Raw genomic sequence first — 27,990 nt, forward strand, 5'->3', positions numbered from 1 at the left:
TTTAAATTTAGTGGATGATGCCGCTAATAAGATGATTTACTCGACTAATGTGTCATTGCTGTATTGACTGTGTACACTTGACGAAGAGGGGTAGGCCAATATATGACACACTGAAAATCCTAATTCATAAGAGCAAAAGTAAAAATAAATGTTGGCACTTCAGTCCCACTTCAGTGTGTGTGTGTGTGTGTGTGTGTGTGTGTGTGTGTGTGTGTGTGTGTGTGTGTGTGTGTCTGTGTGTGTACACCATGGTGTTTAGGGTTTGAGTCAAGAGAGTGAGCGAGTGCGTGTGTGTGTGTGTGTGTGTGTGTGTGTGTGTGTGTGTGTGTGTGTGTGTGTGTGTGTGTGTGTGTGTGTGTGTGTGTGTGTGTGTGTGTGTGTGTAGCTGGTGTGGTTTGAGTCCAGAGAAAGAGAGAGAGAGAGAGAGAGAGAGAGAGAGAGAGAGAGAGAGAGAGAGAGAGAGAGAGAGAGAGAGAGAGAGAGATTTTTAAAACTTTTGGTTAAATTGCTAGAACCCGAAAAAATGTACTCGCGGGGAAAGTTCCCGCGATGCCTCAGATTGCAACGTTATTTCGGTGAATTGACTGTGCGGCTGGGTTGTGTCTCGTGATGCGACTGAGAGCGGGGGGGGGGTTTAACAACGGCGTCGGTCTGGAGAAGCTGAGCCTGAGACACAGAGAGAGCGTGTGTTGTTTTGAAATTGCTAGAAGACACGGAGTGGAGGGGTGGTTAGGCCCTGTTTAAAAGATGGCGGATGTAGAAGGCGATGAAATCCAGTCGGCTCTCCCTCCAGCAACCCGTAACGGACCTGATGTCGGTACCGCGGGTCAGAATGTAACCACGCTGACGTCAGGTCCAAGGGTAGTGAGGATTGTCAAGTCGGAATCAGGCTATGGTTTCAATGTTCGTGGTCAAGTGAGCGAAGGAGGACAACTGCGAAGCATCAATGGGGAATTGTATGCCCCCCTTCAGCATGTCAGCGCTGTTTTACCCGGGGGTGCAGCAGACCGGGCTGGGATATCGAAGGGTGACAGGATTCTTGAAGTGTAAGTGTGCATTAATCTATTCAAACTATGTTCGCAGGCAGGTAGCTAATTGGTTAACGCTTGATGGCCATACAAATCTAGGCTGAGAGAGGACCCTGAATTTTAGCGTTTTCCCGGTCGACCTCAACGCATTTTCCGGTCTATAACTTCCTATGATCAATGTAGGACCGTTAAGTCCCCTGAGCAAGAATATTACTGTTATAACGATGACCCACAGAATAAATAAATTATGACCAAGCATTACCTGAAAGATTTGACAGAAACGGATATTTGACTCTTGTCGCTGTACCTATGTATCGAAGTCCCGCCCTGTCTTGCCACTGGTGCCTGTATCGCTCATTTGGAGCATCCCGTTCCCAGGCATTCCATCGAAAGACGGAGATGCCTGGGTATCAGGATAATACAAAGCTATCTCAACGTTTTACCACCAAATGTATTGTTGGAATACAGGGTAATGACATTGTGTTTGTGTTCCAAACCCCATTACTGTGTCATTTCGTTTTAGTGTCATTGTGAGAAGCAAGCGAATGTGCTTGCATAAGTTGAAGACGGACTGTGCATGTTGATTAGCTTTAGCTTCTTGCAGCTAGCCTGGCAGCTAATGTTTTGTTTAGCCCGACTGGCGCAGTCGCTTGTTCGAACTTTTAAATCCCGATTCAATTCAGTTTTGGGATCTAATTGTAATGGACCTGACAACAATAGCCTGTGACTAGTCCTACTTTAAGCCATTATTGTTTATGTTCAGTTCCCACGTAACGGTGTTAGTTACTATGTAATAAGCACCCAATACATGTTAAGTGCTTTCCAAGCACTTAACATTTTCCGGTTTGATAAAAAACAATGTCGTTTGTTTTATGTCCAAATCAGGAGAATTGACGTCAGTAGATCAAATTGTCAGATCTTTAGTTTTATTTGTCATTTGTGGTGGATGCCCCACTCCCAAGCTGTTGGTTTGTATCCCTCTACTCCATGCCCAAATATCAGTATCATTCGTATGAGAATCCTCTCAATCCTGTCCCTCTGCAATATGTCATGTGGCTGCGAGAGGCTTGTTCGGCATCAAGCGCTTTGTGATGCAAATTTCAACCCAATTATGAGTACATTTAAGTGGCAAGCTGATTCTCACTGCCAGGTTAATGAAAATGGGCATACTTAGGATTTATCAAGGAGAACTTAGAAATCATCTTCCTGGGATCAAATGGCTGCTTGGGCCCTGCAATCTTGATTGGCTTAAAGTTCACATCATCCTCAAGGGAAGGCCATAGGACCTTCTAGTTTCTTATGACGCTGTTATTGAACATGGTTGACAAAATATACTGTACTGGCACAATGAATATCAGAGACAGGCTATATGTGAATTTGCGAGAGATATTTAATTCCTGTGATTGTGACACTATTGACATCATCAGTGTTGAGTAGCAGACCAACGTTTTCTCATTTAAATAATTTAGTTGGGAGTGGTATCCCATTGATGTTTATTATGTGTCTATATAGGATGCCAAAGCATGACCTTTTTAAAGAAGAAGTGAAGAGAGAACAAGGAACACTGATTTGCTGAGATGGCATAAAGTGTTTTCTGCTGAGCTTCTCCAGTCACACGACCTGCTCCGTAGTTTCCATGTGACTCATTTACCACCCTGATCATCTCACAGAGACTTAAGACATGAAACAAGAGAGGGTTAAGTGCAGTCATCAGGTGTCGTCTTTCAAATGTGTCAGCAGGTTTTCTGCTGTCAATTTGTACAGCAAGGGCATTTGTTATCTGGTATAATCATTGATGAAACTGGATTCTGCTGACTCGTCATCGTTTGTTGCATTTAATCAGTTATTGATTTGTTGTGGATTTTAACTGTACTTGGTGATGGGGAGACAATTGGAAACAACTTGAATGGGATTTGAATGAAATTAACGAAATAATAATAATCACGTTCGAATAATAAATGACTGTGTTAAGTGTAGTTGCAACTGTGAGGTGGACATGAAGTACGGTGTTTTTAGGGGATAGGAAGAAATCAACAGAGAAATGCTGAAACATTCTTCCTACATTCAACTGATGCATTTGGTCCGTCTACATCTCCATGCAAAAAGAAGAACGCGTTTTGTTGGGCCTCACTGGTTTGAGTGAATAAACGGTGAGACGTGTTCCGTAGGGCAAACGGATCCTTGCATGGGCTTTCCCTCCCTCTCTCACTCTCCCTCCCTCTGTCTCGTGGTCCTCGTTCGACCGTTAGCAGGGACACCTGATGCTGCTTCCATCTGGCCTCAGCAAGTGCCCTAAGGATTTAGGTAGCTCACAGGCTATCGAAGAGGCTCCCCAGCTGGCTTTGTTGCACTCAACCCCTGCAGAAGTCAAGCTTTTCAGGATGGGGACTGTTACAAGTATTTATTAGCATTTTAGTTTCACGTGAATTGGATGGATCTCTGAATGTAGAGCCTCCAATGTGGTATTGTCAACGCCCTCATTATATACAGTTTGGCACTAGCATTTGAAGTCGTTCACTGCCGTACAGATGCCAAAACAATCTCCCAAAGAAAGGGGGTTGTGTTCACAAAACACTAGGTAAAAGCGAGAAACTGTCATACAAATATTATCGCCTTGAAGGAAAAAAAACAAGGAAATGGGTTCAGACAACAAATGAAGCCATCGACCTCCCATGGCCCCTGTCCTCTCTGTTCACTGCCCGCGTCTTTCAACAGAAACAGCGTGAGCGTTGAGGGGGCCACGCACAAGCAGGTGGTGGACCTGATCCGGGCGGGGGAGAAGGAGCTGGTGCTGGCCGTGCTGTCGGTGCCGGCCCAGGAGGCAGAGGGGCTGGAGGCCGGCGACGAGGGCGCCATCAACCCCACCTACGACTACGGGGACAAGCAGGCGGTGCCCATCTCGGTGCCCAGCTACAAGCAGGTGGAGCAGCACGCCGAGAGGTTTGTGGTGAGTAAACTCCCGCCAGGCTGACCTGCCTGCTTTTACTTTTTCATGCACTGCGAAAACAATGTGGCCGGCGGGGCACCTTTTGAATATACGGTGATATTATATGGAAAAATAAATGGACTATTTAGTAAAAAAGGAAATAAAGATGTTTCATATATGTAGGTATAATAATCTTTTTATTCGTTCCTCCCTTTTTTTTTTTTTTTTCTCTCCCTCTCGCGCTTCCTCTCTCCATCCTTCCATCGCCGCTTTCCGTCCACGCAGGTGTACAACGTGTTCATGTCCGGCAGACAGTTGTGCTCCAAGCGCTACCGAGAGTTTTCCATCCTCCATCAGAACCTGAAGAGGGAGTTTGCCACCTACACCTTCCCCAAGCTGCCCGGGAAGTGGCCCTTCTCCCTCTCGGAGCAGCAGCTGGACGCACGGCGCCGGGGCCTGGAGGAGTACCTGGAGAGAGGTGTGTGTGTGTGTGTGTGTGTGTGTGTGTGTGTGTGTGTGTGTGTGTGTGTGTGTGTGTGTGTGTGTGTGTGTGTGTGTGTGTGTGTGTGTGTGTGTGTGTGTGTGTGTGTGTGTGTGTGTGTCTGCTCCATAAGAAAGAGGCCAGTAGGGTTGGCTAGCGCCGCCATGATGGATAAGGAATCTCTTTTATGAATGAAAAAAAACAACTGCTGATGGTCAGTACATTTTTTTAATACGGGACATCCTCTGCCTTTTAACAGTTCCCAATCAATGCGCTTTGAATAACTATCGGCTAGGTGTTTGCTTAACATGAAAACGCAATATGTTCAAAGCAAAAAAAACAAACAGTAATGTTATCGATGAAAGTAACCATCATTGTTTGTGACTTTGCTATCACCATCATAAACCACTCTGTGCTCTCCCGTTGTTAAAAAATACAGCGGGTGATGTGGGCGAGGCCGGGGAATCTTACCACTATCGTGGCTGTTCTTTACACATTTATCACACAGGACAACCAGTTCAAATAAGCACCTTCATTGTAGGACTCGTTTACAGCTGACTCAAAATCACATCTGCCCTCCAGTTGTCTGTCACTGTCAGCCATCTCTTATCAAAACTAAACTGCTTCTGAATTAACCGCGTTTTTCATGTGTGCTGGTGTGAGCGCTGGATATATGATCACAGGATACACACTAAATGACATGTGTACCCGCCTTTTCTCGTTCATTTTCAAACTTGTTGGTAATAGTTTGCCCCTCCTCTCTCCTTTTCCTCTCTTTATTTCTTTCTCTCTTTGTGTCTCTCGCACCAGTCTGTTCAGTGCGGGTGATCGGGGAGAGCGACATAATGCAAGAGTTCCTCTCTGAATCTGATGAGGTACGCTTGGTGTTTTCATTACTATGTAGGTAAAAAAAATTGTGTCCCACCAATCTGACAGCCCTTCCTCCCTCTTATTAACCAAAAAGCAGTATTTCACATTTTCAATTTTGCAATAATTGATTTGAGCTTGGTTTCTTTAGATAATTTTTCCTTAATGTGCCAACCTTTCCAATTCATACCCTTGGGCTTGTTACTTATAATTAATTGACTGACCAACTGTTTGGGTGCAGAATTACAACGGCGTGTCAGACGTGGAGCTACGAATAGCGCTTCCAGACAAGACTACAATCTCTGTTCGAATACGCAAGAACAGCACCACAGACCAGGTCTACCAGGTAGAGTGTCTCTCTCTCACTCACTCACTCACTCACTCTGACAAAGATTGAAATACACCACCTTGTGCTAAGAGTAGACATATGGCGCGTTTCCACTGAAGGGTGCGGTATGGTTCGGTTCGCAAAGGTGCGGTACGGATTGCGTTTCCACCGCCAAAAGTGGGCGTGACCCGTACTGAGCCGTACTCGTTTTGCCCTCGTCTTCAGTACTCCTCCGTTGGGGTACTGGGACGCCTGAAAGGGTGCCAGAAAATTCGAGCTACACACCCCCTCCGTTGATTGGTCGACAGAATCGTCACTTCCGGGCGATGTGGGGATAAAAACAAACAAACAATAGCCTGGAGGTATTATTATTATTAAACAAAGCTTGCATTCAGAAGTTGATTAACTGCCATATGAAAAGCATAAAGGCCAGGAACTGTTGCTGGACGACTTCCATGGTAGCTCTTGGTTTAATGTGTCGCGTTCAACTTCTCCATTGTTTTTATTGAGCAGGCTACACTGTCGCGCTGCTATGATGTCACGATGTTTACGTAGCTGCCGCGGCGATCGACATCCGGCCTACCATAAAGGGTACTGTCGGCGGTGGAAACGCGACCTCGGACCTGAGCTGGGCTATACCGCCCCCTCCCTACCGGACTGAGGCGACCCGAACCGTACCGCACCCTGCAGTGGAAACGGGGCAATAATTGCTTGCAAATCCCAATTGATGCAGGGATTGCATGTTTGTGGTTTAATCTCCTACCTCTCCTCTCCTTTCAGACGTTGATGATGAAGGTGGGGATGGACAGTATCATGGCCAGCTACTTCGCCCTCTTTGAGGTCATCAACCAGTCGTTTGGTAAAATAACTCTATTTTATCGAGGCTGGTCATGGGCTTATACTGCACCCTCAGCTTCAAAGAAGGTTACTGTGCACCTTTCACAAAGTAAAGATGTAAAGTTTGTTTTCCCTCAAGTAGTATTGCTTCTATTTTCAGCATTGACGATTGAGTGCAATGCATATTGTGTATTATGTTTCATGCTTGCGGGATAGTTCTGCCATAGGTGCAGTGCTGCACTATATCATTAAGGCTGTGACTGTGCCAGCAGATGCTGGCATAGTTTCGCTGCAGCGACTTCGGTTACTTTCAAACAATTATTGAAGGGCAATATAAAGTATATACAGCTATACGTCAAATAAGCTGATGTGGGGGGGGATGATGCAAACAGGTAATTTAGTCCAATCGTATGGAAATCAAGGATGCTGATGGAAGAGAAATACGGCTGTATCCAGGTGTAATGCAAAGATACAAATGACACATAGGTTTAGCATCAAGCTTCTGTAAGTTTACCTAGATGCTACGCCTACAGTAACTAGATGCTACAACTACAGTGGCTAGAGTCTACATCTACTGTAGCTAGATGCTACACCTCCAGTAGCCACATTCTACCTCTATTGTAGCTCACTGCTACATCTACTGTAGCTTGATGCTACACAGATTGGGGGTAGATGCGGCACCTACAGTAGTGTGATGTGTCCCCCACTGTAGTGTGATGTGACACCTACTGTTGCTAGATGAGACATCTGCCATATAAGAAAGGAACATTGGCACGGCTCTTATTGCAGTGTTGTGGCGGTCAGTTGGTGCAGACCATTTGCGAGCCTGCCAACCAGCTAACAAAGAGTTGAGTTTCTAGATGGCAGGTTTTCATAGCAAAGCACCCTTCCTCCAATGGGTCCACACCTCTCTGTTCCCCATTCTCCCCTTTTTCAATTCTTGTTGACTTATCCTCTGTCTCTGTCTCTGTCTGTCTGTCTGTCTGTCTGTCTGTCTGTCTGTCTGTCTGTCTGTCTGTCTGTCTGTCTGTCTGTCTGTCTGTCTGTCTGTCTGTCTCTCTGTCTCTCTGTCTGTCTGTCTGGTTGGGCAGTGCGTAAGCTGGCGCCCAACGAGTTCCCCCACAAGCTGTATGTGCAGAACTACACGTCTGCAGTGCCGGGCACGTGCCTCGCGCTGCGCAAGTGGCTGTTCAGCACGGAGGAGGAGGAGCTGCTGCGCGACAACCTGCTGGCCCTGCACTACTGCTTCTACCAGGTGGGGACCCATGTCATCATCAGGCTACCTTGCTATGGGGATCCATCATTAGATAGTCTCTAGTGACCGTCTACCCATACCATGTTGATAGTCCATCATTGCCACTGACTGTCCGTCATTATCTTACTATGTTGATGTCCATCAGTAAGTCTCTGGTTATTATCATCCTAACTGAGACTGTTTATTATTTATTATTACCAAGACTGTTTATTATTAATTATTACCAAGACTGGGCATTATTAATTATTACCAAGACTGGTTGTTATTTATTATTATTCTACTTCATTCAAGAATGCTCGATTCTGATTGGCTGGGAGGGGTGCATTAATCCGGCATATTGCCCGCTGATTTGTCGGTTCTACTTGCTGCTGACTGAGCACAGTAGATCAATACGCCGCTTGTATCGTTTTCTATCACATACATTTCAAACATGAGGTCCGTTGTAAAAAATAAACCAAGGAGTGCATGTTTGATCGATCGTCATTAAAGCTGACTTGATACGAATGCAACAACTACGTTGTTAAACTAGTGATCAGTTGCAACCTTGTGTGGTTGCTATAGAAACGCGTTACCTACAGTTGAGCTAATGTTATTCACCGTAGTTCTAAAGGGAACTACTTTTCGAGGGAGATGAACTTAAACAGAGCATACATTTAATAAGCATGCAATACGAATAAGAAAAAGGCTAATTATTAATGTATTTGAATTGTTTTATTATGTTGGCCGGCGCGAAGTAGAATAAACGGAATAATCACCTCAAGGCAGGGCAATAAACAGTTTGATATGCCCGGCTCGCGGAAGGTTACCGCCCTCGACTTCGTCTCGGGCGGTAAGCCGTCCACGAGCCGGGCATATCAAACTGTTTATTGCCCGGCCTTGAGGTGATTATTCCTTACTTACCGAGACTGTGGTTATTATCGATCCTTACCAAGACTGTAGTTATTATCCATCCTTACCAAGACTCGTTATTATCCATCCTTACCAAGACTGTGTTTATTATGTTTAGTTGCCTGTGTTCCACACGGAACACCTCTTCATAGGATGAGGGGCCACTTGGCTAGACTGTTATCTATTTGTAAATATATTTTTGAGCTCTGCATTGGTTGGGAATCTATATATTAATTTGCAGGTTAAGGCTATCAAGCTCCTCCTTTTTAAACTATTTACTGCTAGCCCAATGGCAACTCTGTCATTCAGTCCCCTATACATTCGGGCTTTCTACCGTACGTCTTAAAATACACTCTTGGTGATGGTCAGAAACGGTGGCAGTGTTTGATCCCGACATGCCCTCTGTCCCCCTCCTCTCACCTGCAGGCGCTGGACGATGTGAAGAAGGGATTCATCAAGATGGAGGACAACTCCTACCAGCTGCAGAAGCTGGCAGAGCAGCGCAAGATGACTGCGGTCAGTCCCACAGGGCTGTCTTTGTTGGGGGGTTGGAGGGTGTGGGGGAGCATTGGCCTTCCCCATCCCACTACCAGCACAAACAAACCGCCCAAACATGGTCAACAGAACCGCCCAGACCCAGACAACAGAACCGCCCAAACCCAGACAACACAACCGCCCAAACATGGTCAACAGAACCGCCCAAACCCAGACAACAGAACCACCCCTAAACACAACCAACTTAAGCATACAAACACAGGCAATTCAACTCGACCACCCAAACAACTAAAACATACAAACAACGGTACAACCCAAACACAAACAAAGTATTTAGATTCCTGAATGTAGCATATTCCATTTCAGAACTGAACGGGACTATGCCAAGCATGCCCCGAAGGTAGTGTTGTAATGGGGGCGTGTGTCGGGGCAGCGGTGCGGTGGCTGAATTCGGCTGTTTTGCGTTGCAGTACCTGAGCCTGCTGCGCTCCTGCGAGGGCTACAACGAGCTGCTCTTCCCCCACTGCTCCTGTGACTCCCGGAGGAAGGGCCACGTCATCACGGCCATCAGCATCCAGCACTTCAAGCTGCACGCCTGCACCGAGGACGGCACGCTGGAGGTGTGTGTGACAGACAGACAAACAGACGGCAGGCAGGCAGACAGACGTGGATTCACCTGACTGCAGGGACTGAGTGACTGGCTGACTGCAGGGACTGAGTGACTGGCTGACTGCAGGGACTGAGTGACTGGCTGACTGCAGGGACTGAGTGACTGGCTGACTGCAGGGACTGAGTGACTGGCTGACTGCAGGGACTGAGTGACTGGCTGACTGCAGGGACTGAGTGACTGGCTGACTGCAGGGACTGAGTGACTGGCTGACTGCAGGGACTGAGTGACTGGCTGACTGCATGGACTGAGTGACTGGCTGACTGCAGGGACTGAGTGACTGGCTGACTTCAAGGTCAGACTGACTCCCTCGGTGGTCTTCCTCTCCAGAACCAGGTGATCGCGTTCGAGTGGGCTGAGATGCAGCGGTGGGACACGGACGAGGAGGGCGTGGCCTTCTGCTTCGAGTATGCCCGGGGAGAGAAGAAGCCGCGCTGGGTCAAAATCTTCACGCCCTATGTGAGTCACCACCTGGGGTTAAAGGTGGACACGAGCAGCCTTGCGCGCCAGTATGTTTTTCCAGTATTTTGAAACATACTGGCTCTGAGGCAATTGCTGTTCATTCGTGATTTGCGCAAGCATTACTTTGGTTACAAAAATATGCCATGGTGTACAATGGAATGTCGTAGATTCCATTGTACACCAGTGTGTATCCATTGTGCACCATTCCATAGCTCATGATAATGTCATCATCAATCACTTCCCCAAAGTGCCGCACCACTCAGGGTAAATGCTTGCTTAGTGATGTTAGGCATGCGTCTCACATGATCGTGTCCATTGTTTCCCCTGGTTGTGTGTCACATGACACTAAACTCCTTTCCAACCACATGTAGAGACTAAACTGTGTGTGTGTGTGTGTGTGTGTGTGTGTGTGTGTGTGTGTGTGTGTGTGTGTGTGTGTGTGTGTGTGTGTGTGTGTGTGTGTGTGTGTGTGTGTGTGTGTGTCAAGCAACAAAGCAGCCGTAATCTGTGGAATGGACGCTTGTTTCCTTTCACATGTCTCCGCTGGCTCATACTTAGTATCCGCTTGTTGCAAAGGTATTGTTTTATTCATGTATTTATTTACTTATTATTGATCTTTCTCTCTCTGTCTCTCTTTCTTCAGTTCAACTACATGCATGAGTGCTTTGAGCGAGTCTTCTGTGAGCTGAAGTGGCGGAAGCAGGTAGGGGCCACACCTCTTTCCTCTCGCATTCTCAGAGCTCCAACAATGCACGGCTAAACTTGGCTCCCTCAGAATAGAAGCGAGATAAGCGGCTCTTGCGAGGCCTACTCGGGAGAGTCTTTTGTTTGTTCTGACGTATTTCTCATTGCGTGATGATCTGTTGTCAGGTGGAGGAGGAGGAGTCGGACAAGGACAACAAGAACTGCACTGACAGTGGTGAGAACATGCCGTCATGCAGGAGCACTTGAATCTTTATTTAAAAAGAACAATGTCACAACACCGTCAGTCCTGGTTATTTATTATACTCAACCAGCAACACAACGCACCATCTAGCTTCCGTTTGTCCTGTTGAAACGGTTCTTAACGTGTGTAATTAGGTAAACTGATCAACCTGAAAAAATACCCTGTGGCGTTTGACTGACATTGGAACAACACACGCCACACTGTGAATCTAAGATCGCACTTTAGTGTGTCGACTGAGTCTCATTGGACAAATCGACAACCAACATCATTGTCAGTAAAACATCTGCTTTTGAAAATATTTAGTCAATTGTTCGACTTGATATTAAAACCCCTTTTTACTGCCCACCACACAACAGTTAATTGTTTTCAAAGGTCAGCGTGGAAGGACCTTGGGGGAATGGCAATATTAGCATACAACCGCAGCCACTGCATGCAGTAGACTGCAGGCTGTGCTACGGTACCCTGTTGGTACGTTGTAATGTTAGCGAAAGCATAGTGCTGTGGGGCTACTTCCTCCTCACAAATGACCCGGGAGACAAGGATGGTATGTTAATAATATTAACAATGGTTTAGAGAATGGGACAGACTCAAAAACCACCAAATGCTTAACATGCAAAAGTCCCTGCTGATAGTATCACAATGCCGTGTGATGTAGAACGTACTACTGATATCACTTCCTCGCTCTTTGTACTGTAATGCATAAGACTATAGTTATGTAATAACTCGGGCATATCAACCTGCTGCAGCAGAGATGGTCTATAGTCTGTGTTTAAGTAAAGCACTGGCCCATGGAAAACACAGGCCTTCTGGGAGAGTGTTTCATCAGGACAATCATAGAGAAATTTTGATCATATTGGTATATGTATCCTAATACGTATTTATGTACTAAAACTCCCGACACGGGTAAAATGGAAGTATAATGTATTTGTCAGCATTCCCATCAAAATTTTGAAAAAAATAAAGGGAACATAATTGTTCAAATGAAGATGAATAGGGCATTATTTAAAGGAAACGTTCAAAGTATGTCCATACTGGGAGAGGTTTCTGGTCACAGTCCACGATTTGATTAGATTTGTATATTTATTTCCCCCAGCATTGCAGTACTTAGGACCGTCTGCTGTTGCTAGGTTACATAAGGCACATGACATGAGTGATTGAGCGGATGATCATGGTTCCCTTCCAACTCTCTCTCTGTGGTTCTCTCTTCCTCCCCTCCACAGAGTACCTGCCTCCCCTCAAGACGCAGCAGAAGGGATGGCGCCACCTAGGGGGCGAGATCGCCACCTCCTAAAAAAACAAAACAAAACCAACAACATAAGAAAAGAAAACGACAAACCCCTGAACTTAATCGCCATGGGAACTAGAACCTCTCCATTCAAGCTATTACTGCTGTCACAACCCCCCCACCCCCTCTTCCCCCTCCTCATCTGCATCGTCAGACACAAAGGACGTCACGATGGGTTTTGCAGAGACGGCAATTGAATGAAAAACAACCAGAAGGGAGGACAACCGAGAGGACACCCTTTGTATGATCTATTGCTGCGGGAGGGGTCTTATTCACACCCAGCCCGCGGCCGTGAAGCAGGCACGCAAGCAGGAAACGCATCAGAAGGAAGCCTAGACGGAGGCAGAAGGGGAATAATACTGGCTTTGTCATTTTGAAAAAAATGGAGGACCCCTCCACCCCCGGCCCATATCTTCTCCACTATTTCCATTTATGCATCAAATAACATGATGGGACGGACGAGAATTATGCAAGCAGCACACAGTTCACCTACTCTACACTTCAGAGAGACGTGCCCAAGGCAGTGTCCCAGTGCAGCGCCGCTGGCCGCTGCAGAGGAGCCATCGCCCCAGGCCGACTGGTCCCCGGTTCCACCAGGAGCACGTCCACAACGGTCGCTTCGCCAGAAAACCGTTTTTTTGTTTTTAATATTTTTTTGATTGAAATTCCCACAAAATAATGAATAACAGAATCGAACGGCACTGAAAGCAAGCGGAAACTGAGCCGTAAGGGTGGCTGCTTCGTCTCCTACAGACCGCACTACCCACCCATCCGCCGTGTCTGTCCCCCTGTCCCTTTGGGTGTCTGTCTGCGGTCGACTGGTGTACACACAATGTAGAAGCATATGCTTAGGTTGGCGTTTGAGTCAACGTCATCAGTTGAGTAAAGTGTTTTACTTTTCATTTAGTGGTGCAGGGGAGGGCCGCGAGCTGTCTGTACTTATTCTTTCACGTGACCGTTGTAGTCCTAAGATGAGCGTAGAGGCTGCTGATCAATGTCGATTCGGCTGCGGTTACCTCAACGCGCCAGCAGAGGGCAGTGTGTGAACGCAAACGGTTGCCCTGTCGTGCCGGCTGTCAACCCACGCAGTGGACTTATGGTGAGGTCATTTTCCACCGTGCCATTGACGCCCCCCGGCCCCTCACAGTAGTACCGCTCCACCGGAGCCAGTCTTCTCTCCCAACTATTTAAACGTGAGAGCAGGGAAAAGGCAAACACGGTATTGAGGCCCGACAGCAGACTGCTATGGGGGTCCTCCACTCACAGGTTGCAGTATTAGGTGTGTGCGCGTGTTTCCGCGTGTCTCCAGGGGGAGGCCAGGAGCGATTCTTGTTTTACCTTCAGTCAACGCATGTCGTTTTTTAGTGTTTGTTCGTTTTGTTTGAATGTAAATACATTGTAAGTGTATTTCGATAATTTTGAAAGACGGCATACATTTTACCTTTTACATTAATTTGGACATGATCGCTCTCTCGTAGGCTAGCTCCGTAGAGCGCTGTATGCCTCGTCTGCGTTGAGAGTATTAATAGTTGTGGGAGGACGGATGGATGCAGTGTCTTTAATATATTAAGTGTTCTATTTAATTCCATAGTGCTTTATTTATCCAGCGTCGCGCAGACATAATCAAAAACGAAAATAAACCACTCGCACTTAGTCTCTCCGAAAATAACGAATGAATAATTCAGGTTAAACTCATCTTGGTTTGCGTCTTTTTGTTTTTAATGTCACATTTCAGAATGAGTTAATCAACACATTATGGTAAACATATTATACATTCTATAAAAAAAAGAAATATGGTATAATTTTGTATTTAAATTGTTTTATTTTCTTAATGTTCTATATATATGTACTTTGTTTATTTCATTACCTTTTATTTCTGTACCAGCATTGCACCCTGCTTTGTGGCCCTGACGAGTCTGTTAAAGCCAGCCGAGGTGTGTGTGTGTGTGTGTGTGTGTGTGTGTGTGTGTGTGTGTGTGTGTGTGTGTGTGTGTGTGTGTGTGTGTGTGTGTGTGTGTGTGTGTGTGTGTGTGTGTGTGTGTGTGTGTGTGTGTGTCTGTTCGTGCGTGTGCTTGTGCCCCTGATCTCTGTTTGTGCGTGTCTCTCTCCTTCATACTTCTGTCTTTGGCCTCTGCTGTGAGGGGGATGCCAAGGCAGCATTTTCTACAATGCCTGTGCATCCCCCTCGCTCTGTCTCCCTCCCTTCTGGAACCCAGGGTCTTTAGGGGGAGCGGGGGCTGGGAGCGGTAAATGATATAGCAATACAAACTATGTCATAGTCTCCTGTTGGCTGTTTGTCACGCCGCATGCCAGAAGTGGCCTCCACCTCGCTGAGATTAAGCTCCCTCGCACTCTTGCTGACGGCCAGAGGATGAATGAAGGAGTCTGCGTAAAAAAGCTGTCGGTTGAGATTATGCACCTCGGTCGCTTTTTCATTTTTTTCCGCTTTCGTTGTCGGTCCAATACACGTCCATGCGGCTCTTGTTGTCATCTCCTGGCATCATCCTCTGCCATCCGCATCAAAGCCTAGATTTTTCTGCCACATTGGTTTGCGCACACAATGTCGCAGCGTGTGCTCATGCAGGCACACACGGTTCTGGCGCCAATCGTTTAGGGGATTTCCTTTTTGGGGGTGTTATTGTCCTAGTAACGGGGCAGCCAGAACGAGAGGCCAACAGCGTCGGCACACGCGTCACCGTGGCATCACCCCTGTGTGCGCCACGACACACATCACACTCAACCCTCGACTGCGGCAATGCGCGTCTGAGAATTCCTTTTTTATAAATTTTAACTCATCTCTCCTTTTTGGCATCACCATCACCCCCCCCCCCCCCCCCCCGACGGTATATAGTCCGCCAGCAGCCACTGTGTGTTTAGGTTAGCTTATGCGTTGACCTTGCAAACGTACGCTGTTTTCGCTTCAAGGGCATTCGAGCAACAGGCTTCTCGCTCTTTTTCTGGACTGAAGCGTGGTGCCGCTGACTAACACGGAGGACGTAGCCAGGTGGGGCTTTTCCAGTGGTTCGCCTCGCTCTAATGAATTCGCTTTTCAGCAGCACACAAGGCTTTGTCCGTGGCAAGTAGGCAGCGACATTAGTTAACAAAAAAGGTTGACAGAACTGAAGAAAAAAAAGCTGTATGTCTTTGTGCTTAGCATAACTTGTAAATTATTGTTAAAGATTTGAATATATTCTTTGGGTAAAAAATGCACTCCTGGTTCTCTGTCTCAAAATGTTAATTTATTTCAGCAGAGTTTTAGGGATAGGCAGAAATCCTAGTGTAGTTTGTTTGGGTGGGGGTGGGGAGGGGTCCGTCAATCATCTGTGTGTGTGTGTGTGTGTGTGTGTGTGTGTGTGTGTGGAAGGTGGTTGTTGGGTTGGTTACATGGAGACGAGCTATGTGAGAGGAAAATCAAGTGTCATAGTTAGTCAACGGTCTAAAGACGTGAATTAAAAGCTGATGCAGATACAGAGAGTTTTATATCGGTCAAAAATGAATGACGGTTTACTAACCAATCTATGAAAAAAGAAGAAGAAATTGTCTAAAAAATGTCATGTAGAGTAATAAATTGTAACATTATTTTAAATAAAGTTATATATTGAAGAAAACCTTTGGAATCGTTCATACACACACACGTACACACCGTTTGAACACGTGTGAATCCTATATTAACATTGCCACTTATCACTTATATATTGCCACAAATCAAAGTGTTTGCAGATGATTCTAAGCTCCACAAAGACGGTGCGATATTACCCAACTTGAAGCAGTCCAAAGATCCTTTACTGCGAAGATTCAGGGACTTGGATCGTCAAACTACTGGGATCGACTCCATCGCCTATCCATGTACTCCCTCCAACGGCGGCGTGAGCGATACACCATCATCCTAGTTTGGAAGATCTACAACAACATCATCCCGAATGCTGTGAACCTCGACTTTCGCGAGACCTCACGGCACGGCACTTCCTGCATACGACCACTAGGATCCTCGAAATACAGCAGCATTAACACCTTGAGGTTCCACTCATTCGCCTCGAGAGCCTCAGCACTGTATAACGTGGTCCCTCCTAGCATTAAAGCGCACACATCTCTGGCTACTTTCAAGTCAGCACTTGATGCGTTCCTTCACACTTTCCCTGACACTCCACCAACACCTGGGTACACTGGACAGAACAGGAACTCAATGTTGGAGCGGGGCGGTAGTACGTGTCTGTAACGTTGCTACAACACTGGCGGTGGAGATGCGAGACATCTTGGCCTGAGCCCTCCAGCTCACAACCAAACCAAGAACCAAGAAGAACTTACGGTTGGTTTTCAATGGCTTGTTAAGCCTCTGTCATATTGATGAGGCCCACAGATGGGGCCCATCAATGTATGGATCCATCTTCTGCTCTCTAGGGGGGGATGAAAAGCCCACTCGAGGCGTTTGGGTGGTTCTAGATGCTACTTCTAATCTCAGGATAGCGGAAAAGGCAGCTCAACAAAAAATACTCTAAGGATGTAATATGAGAGCCCGTTTGATAGGAGATTTGGATCAAGTGTTGGTCGATAGAATGCTTTAACCCTTAGCCCCCCTCTACTGATGAAGGGGCTTATAATATACTTTTATCCTATTTATTTTCAGTGTCATTTGTGGACATGCAGGGTATTCATCATGCAGAAGAGGAATGATTATTTCATACAAAAGGAGGACAGATATCTACAACTTGGCAAGAGCAACAATGCCCTTCCACATTAATGGATTTGTTTATGCATAAGGCCTTTGTATTGATTGTGAGGGACAGTGAAGGGAAGGCCAATCTGAATCAAATGGGACCGCAGGGCCCGCTAATGTGCTTCTAGAGAAGACTGGGCCTACCATTAAAACGTCTCGCTGGCAGTTCTCGTTAATATTTTGAGAAATATTTGGGGACAGAATTGAGTCAGAAGATTAAATGTTAATTGCATGAGATCGTCTTGTGAATCGTTACTTGGCCTATTTATGGATTCTCTAGCCAAGCCAATTAGTCCACTAAACTAAAGATGATTATGAATTCCCATCAGATATTTACTGGGGCAGGACATAGTTGCATGGCATTGGGGAAAAAACAACATCCTCCAGTTTCTATATCCTGCCTTTCACGCAAATTGATTTTATGACTTAATTAAAAATCACACACACACACACACACACACACACACACACACACACACTAACCTACATAATTATGGAATTACTGAGTGTGTAAAATGTCCCATAGCAGGAAACAGACTACTGTATGTATTAATGTGATGCAGAAAAATTGGGTGAATGACATTCAGCTTTCAGGATTGCCACGTGCCGGAAAGATCTCTTTTATCGACCTGCAGACAACATCCCTGCCTTTCAACCCCTCCTTTACCCTCTGAAGATGTTTGAAGATTTATCCAGTGTTTATCTAATTGCTGAGCATTTAGTGCGATAGTCCTCCCCCTCATGTATGAGTTTATAGGTCATCTCCTGCTAAACACATTCATAGAATGAGGATTTGGTTGGTCAGGGGACGCAAGCCAACCACACCATCTTGGAAACCAAAGCCCCTTAATGCAGCCTTTGGAACCGCGCCCACTGGACTGTTTGTGTGTTGGCACCAGCGTAGTTGGAACGAGAAGGTCTACTCTTCTTATTGGACTGAAGCTATTTTTCTTGGTAAGCAGTTTGAGTGGAGAGTGGAGCCCAAATTATTATAATTATAATCAGGAGTCGACCTTAGCTGCCAGGGGTTGTTCAAAGATACTGTTTCAAACACCTGTACATCTTTGTGAGGTACTGAATGAGTTTTATGAATTAGAGCAATATTAAGAAACAGTTTACAGATTAAGTGCTAATTACCTCCTTCGTTACCTCATTCATCTACTTATTCCTTTGCCTCATCCATTTTTCATGCAAGCAGCATATTATTTCACCATCAAGGCAACAAGATTAAAGAAATTCAAATGGATTTCTCTCTTCAGTCAACATGTTTCTTAACGTAGTGATTTACTCTAATGAACTGAGTCAGGTATCATATCGTGTAATAAATAAACTTGGGATGCCTCCCGATTTCCATAATACATTTGGTGCCAAGGACTGTTTACACTGTATTGATATTCAATAAGTTTATCATGGGGAAGCTAATTGTGGTGGCAGTATTAGACATGTGTATTGATTCAACACAACATCCTTAACGTTTGAATTACCTGCTTACATGTTTGTTTTTTTATCCAACATTGCAGTCTATTGTGTAATCAAATGGGCATTTACTCATTAACACGAAAGCACTCTTCACAATGCCTCCTGTGAGGCTAATCAGGGATTTCTTTAATGTTTTGCTTTTCTATTATAGTGTGGTGAATATCTCTAATATGATGTGTTCAGATCCACCCAGTTATAACTTTAATACTAGGAGCACATCTACACACGTAATGATCCTAATGCGGTTTTGGAAGTAAAAAATCACAGCTTTTAGATCTACAGTATAAAGACGGGGTTGTAAGGCGAGGCATGAGTTAATGTGGTGAAAAAGCATATTCCTGTTCCACCAGGAGGAGGGCATAAATTAGGGGAGTCACTGAAGTCTCCATAAAACCTCTGGCTCGGCTTCATCCGCAAACCCAGAGTTTGGGCGACGGCCCAAATAAAAAGAACCTTCAGAGAACAACCCCATTGGGCGGATTCAGCCAAATTCTGAAGCAGGGTGCTCTGTGGAGAAGGGTCCAGCTGCAGGCTTGGGTGTTTCCGTCATGACACAAGAACGCCCTTTAGGCGTTCCTGGTAGCGTTTCATCGACCAATCACGAGGTGTTTCGAAAGGCATACTGGGTTTCGCAAGGCATACTGCGAAGCACAGTCGCAAGGCATATGCTTTCCTTCCTTAATGGCAATTTTACCTCTCTCATTAGATTTAGCAATCATGGAGCCCCCACTTGGCTAACGTCAGTTCTATGCTACCCGTAGGCCTACTTGAAACTGCTGTTTGAGAAAATATAACTAGCGTATGTTTCGGATGTTGACAGCCGTGTGAAAGAGAAGGGGTTCGGTGTTGACGGTGAAAGTTAGGCCGGTTTATAGCAGAGTTTCCGTTTTCGGTTATTACTCGTCAATGACCGGAAAATAAATGAGGAGGGCCGACAATTCTAAATGTCCCAGGTCAGAATGACCAGTGGCGACTGGTCATTAGGGGCAAGTTGCTATACTCTCACAAGAAAAAAAGAAAAGAAAATGAAAAAAAGGAAATATATTAAAAATATTATATATATATATTTTTATATATATATATATTTTTTTAAATAATCTCCCCAGAAAGTACCATAAAATAATAAGTTTGGCGCTTTTATTTAATTTTTAGTCGACCATGGCTTGCTTCTTCCGGCTGAGTTCGTCTGGAGGGGCAAGAGGGGCTCTAGGCCCTGTGTGTGTGTGTGTGTGTGTGTGTGTGTGTGTGTGTGTGTGTGTGTGTGTGTGTGTGTGTGTGTGTGTGTGTGTGTGTGTGTGTGTATGTGTGTGTGTGTGTGTGTGTGTGTGTGTGTGTGTGTGTGTGTGTGTGTGTGTGTGCGCGCGCGTGTGTGTGTGTGTGTGTGCGTGCGCGTGTGTGTGTGTGTGTGTGTGTGTGTGTGTATGTGTGTGTGCGTGTGTGTTTCTATTCTATTCTATTCTATACAGTGTTACCCTTTAGGGCTGGACTGGCCATCGGGTGTACCGGGCAGACGAGGTTTACTTGAAGTTTACTTTTCTTTCTATTTTATTTTTTTATTTTTAAAAGACCCGGCCCGGCCCAACCAATGCACACAGACGAGGGCCGAGGTCCGTTCCTTCCCTCTCGGTCGTGCGGGCTGTCAACTTAACCTGAAAGTTCAATAAAACTTTGGCCCATGCCATAACTCATTATGGTTGGTTCTGGGCTGGCCCTGGCCCTATCACACACACAGCAGAGGGCCGAGGTCCCGCCTCTTGGGCCTCGGCTGTCAATCAGTCAATCAGTCACGTCACTAACTGACAGCAAAATGGAGAAGAAACGTAAAGGAGGCGCGGAGAATTTTTAACATGGTTACTCTCTTCCATCTAGGCTACTGCGCTTTATTTTAATTGTTGAAACAGAACAATATGCGGATATATCCTCTGGTATTTTGCGTGCCTCCGCATGTCGTATAAATAATCATAGTGGGCTGCCATGGGCAAAAATGCCAGGGCCATTTTTTGGTCCCAGTCCAGCCCTGCCTTTAGGTTTCATTTGATTAAAACGACAGTGTTACCCCTTATGTTTTTTTCACATGATGCATGATGAAAAACAGTGTTACCCCTTATATTTTATTTGACAAGGACAATTTTTTTTTTTTTCAAATATGTTTTTTTTCATGGCGACCAGTAAAATACAACAGTGTTACCCCTTATATTCTATTTGACAAAGACATCAGTGTTACCCCTTATGTTTTTTTTCATGACGACTAATAAAAAACAACAGTGTTACCCCTTATGATTTTATTCATGACGACCAATAAAAAAACAAAAGTGTTACCCCTTATGTTTTTTTTCATGACGACCAATAAAAAACGACAGTGTTACCCTTTACGTTTCATTTGATAAAAACGAAAGTGTTACCCCTTATGTTATTTTCCCATGATGACTGATGAAAAATAACAGTGTTACCCCTTATATTTTTTTTCATGACGACCAATAAAAAACGACAGTGATGGCATGTTTTTTTTCATGACGACCAATTAAAAACAACAGTGTTACCCCTTATGTTTTTATTCATGACGACCAATAAAAAAAACAACAGTGTTACCCCTTGTGTTTTTTTTCATGACGACCAATAAAAAACAAGTGTTACTCCTTATGTTCTTTTTCTTGACGACCAATAAAAAACTACAGTGATACCCCTTATGTTTTTTTTCATGACGACCAATAAAAAACGACAGTGTCACCCCTCATGTTTCATTGGGTAAAAACGACAGTGTTACCCCCTATGTTTAATTCGATACATTTCAACAGTGTTACCCCTTATGGGTTTTTCATGACGACAGATAAAGAACGACAGTGTTACCCTTTACGTTTCATTTGATAGAAACAACAGTGTTACCCCTTATGTTATTTTCCCATCATGACTGATGAAAAACAACAGTTTTACCCCTCATACTTTTTTTTCATGACAACCAATAAAAAACAACAGTGTTACCCCTTATAATTTATTTGACAAGGACAATTTTTTTTTTTCAAATATGTTTTTTTTCATGGCGACCAGTAAAATACAACAGTGTTACCCCTTATATTCTATTTGACAAAGACAACAGTGTTACCCCTTATGTTTTTTTTCATGACGACTAATAAAAAACAACAGTGTTACCCCTTATGTTTTTATTCATGACGACCAATAAAAAAACAAAAGTGTTACCCCTTATGTTTTTTTTCATGACGACCAATAAAAAACGACAGTGTTACCCTTTACGTTTCATTTGATAAAAACGAAAGTGTTACCCCTTATGTTATTTTCCCATGATGACTGATGAAAAATAACAGTGTTACCCCTTATATTTTTTTTCATGACGACCAATAAAAAACGACAGTGATGTCATGTTTTTTTTCATGACGACCAATTAAAAACAACAGTGTTACCCCTTATGTTTTTATTCATGACGACCAATAAAAAAAACAACAGTGTTACCCCTTGTGTTTTTTTTCATGACGACCAATAAAAAACAAGTGTTACTCCTTATGTTCTTTTTCTTGACGACCAATAAAAAACTACAGTGATACCCCTTATGTTTTTTTTCATGACGACCAATAAAAAACGACAGTGTCACCCCTCATGTTTCATTGGGTAAAAACGACAGTGTTACCCCCTATGTTTAATTCGATACATTTCAACAGTGTTACCCCTTATGGGTTTTTCATGACGACAGATAAAGAACGACAGTGTTATCCTTTACGTTTCATTTGATAGAAACAACAGTGTTACCCCTTATGTTATTTTCCCATCATGACTGACGAAAAACAACAGTTTTACCCCTCATACTTTTTTTTCATGACGACCAATAAAAAAGCGACAGTGTTACCCCTTATGTTTTTTTCACGACGACCAATAAAAAAACACAGTGTTACCCCATGTGTTTTTTTTCATGACAAACAATAAAAAACAACAGTGTTACCCCTTATATTTTATTTGACAAGGACAATTTTTTTTTTTTCAAATATGTTTTTTTCATGGCGACCAGTAAAATACAACAGTGTTACCCCTTATGTTTTTATTCATGACGACCAATAAAAAAACAACAGTGTTACCCCTTATGTTTTTTTTCATGACGACCAATAAAAAACGACAGTGTTACCCTTTACGTTTCATTTGATAAAAACGAAAGTGTTACCCCTTATGTTATTTTCCCATGATGACTGATGAAAAATAACAGTGTTACCCCTTATATTTTTTTTCATGACGACCAATAAAAAACGACAGTGTTACCCCTTGTGTTTTTTTCATGACGACCAATAAAAAACAAGTGTTACTCCTTATGTTCTTTTTCTTGACGACCAATAAAAAACTACAGTGATACCCCTTATGTTTTTTTTCATGACGACCAATAAAAAACGACAGTGTCACCCCTCATGTTTCATTGGGTAAAAACGACAGTGTTACCCCCTATGTTTAATTCAATACATTTCGACAGTGTTACCCCTTATGGGTTTTTCATGACGACAGAAAAAGAACGACAGTGTTAGCCTTTACGTTTCATTTGATAGAAACGACAGTGTTACCCCTTATGTTATTTTCCCATGATGACTGATGAAAAACAACAGTTTTACCCCTTATACTTTTTTTTCATGACGACCAATAAAAAAGCGACAGTGTTACCCCTTATGTTTTTTTCATGACGACCAATAAAAAACCACAGTGTTACCCCATGTGTTTTTTTTCATGACAACCAATAAAAAACAACAGTGTTACCCCTTATATTTTATTTGACAAGGACAATTTTTTTTTTTTCAAATATGTTTTTTTTCATGGCGACCAGTAAAATACAACAGTGTTACCCCTTATATTCTATTTGACGAAGACAACAGTGTTACCCCTTATGTTTTTTTTCATGACGACTAATAAAAAACAACAGTGTTACCCCTTATGTTTTTATTCATGACGACCGATAAAAAAACAACAGTGTTACCCCTTATGTTTTTTTTCATGACGACCAATAAAAAACGACAGTGTTACCCTTTAAGTTTCATTTGATAAAAAAGAAAGTGTTACCCCTTATGTTATTTTCCCATGATGACTGATGAAAAATAACAGTGTTACCCCTTATGTTTTTATTCATGACGACCAATAAAAAAACAACAGTTTTACCCCTTGTGTTTTTTTTCATGACGACCAATAAAAAACAAGTGTTACTCCTTATGTTCTTTTTCTTGACGACCAATAAAAAACTACAGTGATACCCCTTATTTTTTTTTTCATGACGACCAATAAAAAACGACAGTGTCACCCCTCATGTTTCATTGGGTAAAAACTACAGTGTTACCCCCTATGTTTAATTAGATACATTTCGACAGTGTTACCCCTTATGGGTTTTTCATGACGACAGATAAAGAACGACAGTGTTACCCTTTACGTTTCATTTGATAGAAACGACAGTTTCTATCAAATTATGTTATTTTCCCATGATGACTGATGAAAAACAACAGTTTTTCCACTGATACTTTTTTTTCATGACGACCAATAAAAAAGCGACAGTGTTACCCCTTATGTTTTTTTCATGACGACCAATAAAAAACCACAGTGTTACCCCATGTGGTTTTTTTCATGACAACCAATAAAAAACAACAGTGTTACCCCTTATATTTTATTTGACAAGGACAATTTTTTTTTTTTTCAAATATGTTTTTATTCATGACGACCAATAAAAAAACAACAGTGTTACCCCTTATGTTGTTTTTCATGACGACCAATAAAAAACAACAGTGTTACCCTTTACGTTTAATTTGATAAAAACAAAAGTGTTACCCCTTATGTTATTTTCCCATGATGACTGATGAAAAATAACAGTGTTACCCCTTATATTTTTTTTCATGACGACCAATAAAAAACGACAGTGTTACCCCTTGTGTTTTTTTTCATGACAACCAATAAAAAACAAGTGTTACTTCTTATGTTCTTTTTCTTGACGACCAATAAAAAACTACAGTGATACCCCTTATGGTTTTTTTCAAGACGACCAATAAAAAACGACAGTGTCACCCCTCAGGTTTCATTGGGTAAAAACGACAGTGTTACCCCTTATGTTTAATTCGATACATTTCGTCAGTGTTACCCCTTATGGGTTTCTCATGACGACAGATAAAGAACGACAGTGTTAGCCTTTACGTTTCATTTGATAGAAACGACAGTGTTACCCCTTATGTTATTTTCCCATGATGACTGATGAAAAACAACAGTTTTACCTCTTATACTTTTTTTTCCTGACGACCAATAAAAAAGCGACAGTGTTACCCCTTATGTTTTTTTCATGACGACCAATAAAAAACCACAGTGTTACCCCATGTGTTTTTTTTCATGACAACCAATAAAAAACAACAGTGTTACCCCTTATATTTTATTTGACAAGGACAATTTTTTTTTTTTTCAAATATGTTTTTATTCATGACGACCAATAAAAAAACAACAGTGTTACCCCTTATGTTTTTTTTCATGACGACCAATAAAAAACAACAGTGTTACCCTTTACGTTTAATTTGATAAAAACAAAAGTGTTACCCCTTATGTTATTTTCCCATGATGACTGATGAAAAATAACAGTGTTACCCCTTATATTTTTTTTCATTACGACCAATAAAAAACGACAGTGTTACCCCTTGCGTTTTTTTTCATGACAACCAATAAAAAACAAGTGTTACTCCTTATGTTCTTTTTCTTGACGACCAATAAAAAACTACAGTGATACCCCTTATGGTTTTTTTCAAGACGACCAATAAAAAACGACAGTGTCACCCCTCAGGTTTCATTGGGTAAAAACGACAGTGTTACCCCTTATGTTTAATTCGATACATTTCGACAGTGTTACCCCTTATGGGTTTTTCATGACGACAGATAAAGAACGACAGTGTTACCCTTTACGTTTCATTTGATAGAAACGACAGTGTTACCCCTTATGTTATTTTCCCATGATGACTGATGAAAAACAACAGTTTTAACTCTTATACTTTTTTTTCATGACGACCAATAAAAAAGCGACAGTGTTACCCCTTATGTTTTTTTCATGAGAACCAATAAAAAACCACAGTGTTACCCCTTAGGTTTTTTTTCATGATGACCAATAAATGACAACAGTGGTACCCCTGTCGACATTATTGCAGGGATCCGAACCGGAGCTGTTTAGAGTGTTAACCTCCGAACTTATCAATGCACCATCAAGACACTGAATAAAGTCATAACAATGGTTATACTTGACTTTAGAATTCGCATGAAATAGAAATAAGAGTTTTCCAACAGATGACCTCAACCGGACTTCAACCCCGGTCTCCAGGGGGTTAGCTCAAAGCTTTCTCCACTGCCCACTGAGATTTGTAATGTGTTAATGTCTGAGGTTATATATGACTTTTTTTTATGTTTTTTTTCAAGACGACCAATAAAAAACAGCAGTGTTACCCCTTATGTTTTTTTTCATGACGACCAATAAAAACAACAGTGTTACCCCTTATGTTTTTTGACATGACGACCAATAAAAAACAACAGTGTTACCCCTTATGTTTTTATTCATGACGACCAATAAAAAAACAACAGTTTTACCCCTTGTGTTTTTTTTCATGACGACCAATAAAAAACAAGTGTTACTCCTTATGTTCTTTTTCTTGACGACCAATAAAAAACTACAGTGATACCCCTTATTTTTTTTTTCATGACGACCAATAAAAAACGACAGTGTCACCCCTCATGTTTCATTGGGTAAAAACTACAGTGTTACCCCCTATGTTTAATTCGATACATTTCGACAGTGTTACCCCTTATGGGTTTTTCATGACGACAGATAAAGAACGACAGTGTTACCCTTTACGTTTCATTTGATAGAAACGACAGTGTTACCCCTTATGTTATTTTCCCATGATGACTGATGAAAAACAACAGTTTTTCCACTGATACTTTTTTTTCATGACGACCAATAAAAAAGCGACAGTGTTACCCCTTATGTTTTTTTCATGACGACCAATAAAAAACCACAGTGTTACCCCATGTGTTTTTTTTCATGACAACCAATAAAAAACAACAGTGTTACCCCTTATATTTTATTTGACAAGGACAATTTTTTTTTTTTCAAATATGTTTTTATTCATGACGACCAATAAAAAAACAACAGTGTTACCCCTTATGTTGTTTTTCATGACGACCAATAAAAAACAACAGTGTTACCCTTTACGTTTAATTTGATAAAAACAAAAGTGTTACCCCTTATGTTATTTTCCCATGATGACTGATGAAAAATAACAGTGTTACCCCTTATATTTTTTTTCATGACGACCAATAAAAAACGACAGTGTTACCCCTTGTGTTTTTTTTCATGACAACCAATAAAAAACAAGTGTTACTTCTTATGTTCTTTTTCTTGACGACCAATAAAAAACTACAGTGATACCCCTTATGGTTTTTTTCAAGACGACCAATAAAAAACGACAGTGTCACCCCTCAGGTTTCATTGGGTAAAAACGACAGTGTTACCCCTTACGTTTAATTCGATACATTTCGTCAGTGTTACCCCTTATGGGTTTCTCATGACGACAGATAAAGAACGACAGTGTTAGCCTTTACGTTTCATTTGATAGAAACGACAGTGTTACCCCTTATGTTATTTTCCCATGATGACTGATGAAAAACAACAGTTTTACCCCTTATACTTTTTTTTCATGACGACCAATAAAAAAGCGACAGTGTTACCCCTTATGTTTTTTTCATGACGACCAATAAAAAACCACAGTGTTACCCCATGTGTTTTTTTTCATGACAACCAATAAAAAACAACAGTGTTACCCCTTATATTTTATTTGACAAGGACAATTTTTTTTTTTTCAAATATGTTTTTTTTCATGGCGACCAGTAAAATACAACAGTGTTACCCCTTATATTCTATTTGACGAAGACAACAGTGTTACCCCTTATGTTTTTTTTCATGACGACTAATAAAAAACAACAGTGTTACCCCTTATGTTTTTATTCATGACGACCGATAAAAAAACAACAGTGTTACCCCTTATGTTTTTTTTCATGACGACCAATAAAAAACGACAGTGTTACCCTTTAAGTTTCATTTGATAAAAAAGAAAGTGTTACCCCTTATGTTATTTTCCCATGATGACTGATGAAAAATAACAGTGTTACCCCTTATGTTTTTATTCATGACGACCAATAAAAAAACAACAGTTTTACCCCTTGTGTTTTTTTTCATGACGACCAATAAAAAACAAGTGTTACTCCTTATGTTCTTTTTCTTGACGACCAATAAAAAACTACAGTGATACCCCTTATTTTTTTTTTCATGACGACCAATAAAA

The 27,990-nt window shown here is 42.5% G+C and overlaps 1 protein-coding gene across 2 annotated transcripts; it reads left to right on the forward strand.

The window, feature by feature from the left end:
- The first annotated feature begins 471 nt into the window (after positions 1-471).
- On the forward strand, positions 472-16,073 carry snx27a (sorting nexin 27a). 2 transcript variants are annotated; one of them, XM_030346384.1, is made up of 13 exons: positions 472-1,046; positions 3,744-3,975; positions 4,240-4,432; positions 5,246-5,310; positions 5,544-5,648; positions 6,411-6,489; positions 7,559-7,722; positions 9,037-9,126; positions 9,576-9,725; positions 10,103-10,231; positions 10,878-10,937; positions 11,105-11,153; positions 12,401-16,073. In XM_030346384.1, the coding sequence occupies exons 1-13, from the start codon at positions 748-750 to the stop codon at positions 12,469-12,471; spliced, it is 1,686 nt and encodes a 561-aa protein (XP_030202244.1). In that variant the 5' UTR covers positions 472-747; the 3' UTR covers positions 12,472-16,073. The 2 variants fall into 2 exon arrangements, with proteins under 2 accessions (XP_030202244.1, XP_030202245.1); XM_030346385.1 differs by lacking the exon at positions 472-1,046 and adding an exon at positions 1,385-1,497.
- The last annotated feature ends 11,917 nt before the right edge of the window (positions 16,074-27,990 follow it).

The sequence above is a fragment of the Gadus morhua genome, chromosome 22, assembly GCF_902167405.1.
Source record: "Gadus morhua chromosome 22, gadMor3.0, whole genome shotgun sequence".
NCBI lineage: Eukaryota > Metazoa > Chordata > Actinopteri > Gadiformes > Gadidae > Gadus > Gadus morhua.

Bases quoted from the DNA above. Each gene is read 5' to 3' on its own strand.
- snx27a (XM_030346384.1), top strand. From the start codon at position 748: ATGGCGGATGTAGAAGGCGATGAAATCCAGTCGGCTCTCCCTCCAGCA. The intron at 1,047-3,743 runs GTAAGTGTGCAT...GTCTTTCAACAG, and splicing joins GGTGACAGGATTCTTGAAGT to AAACAGCGTGAGCGTTGAGG. The intron at 10,938-11,104 runs GTAGGGGCCACA...ATCTGTTGTCAG, and splicing joins AGCTGAAGTGGCGGAAGCAG to GTGGAGGAGGAGGAGTCGGA.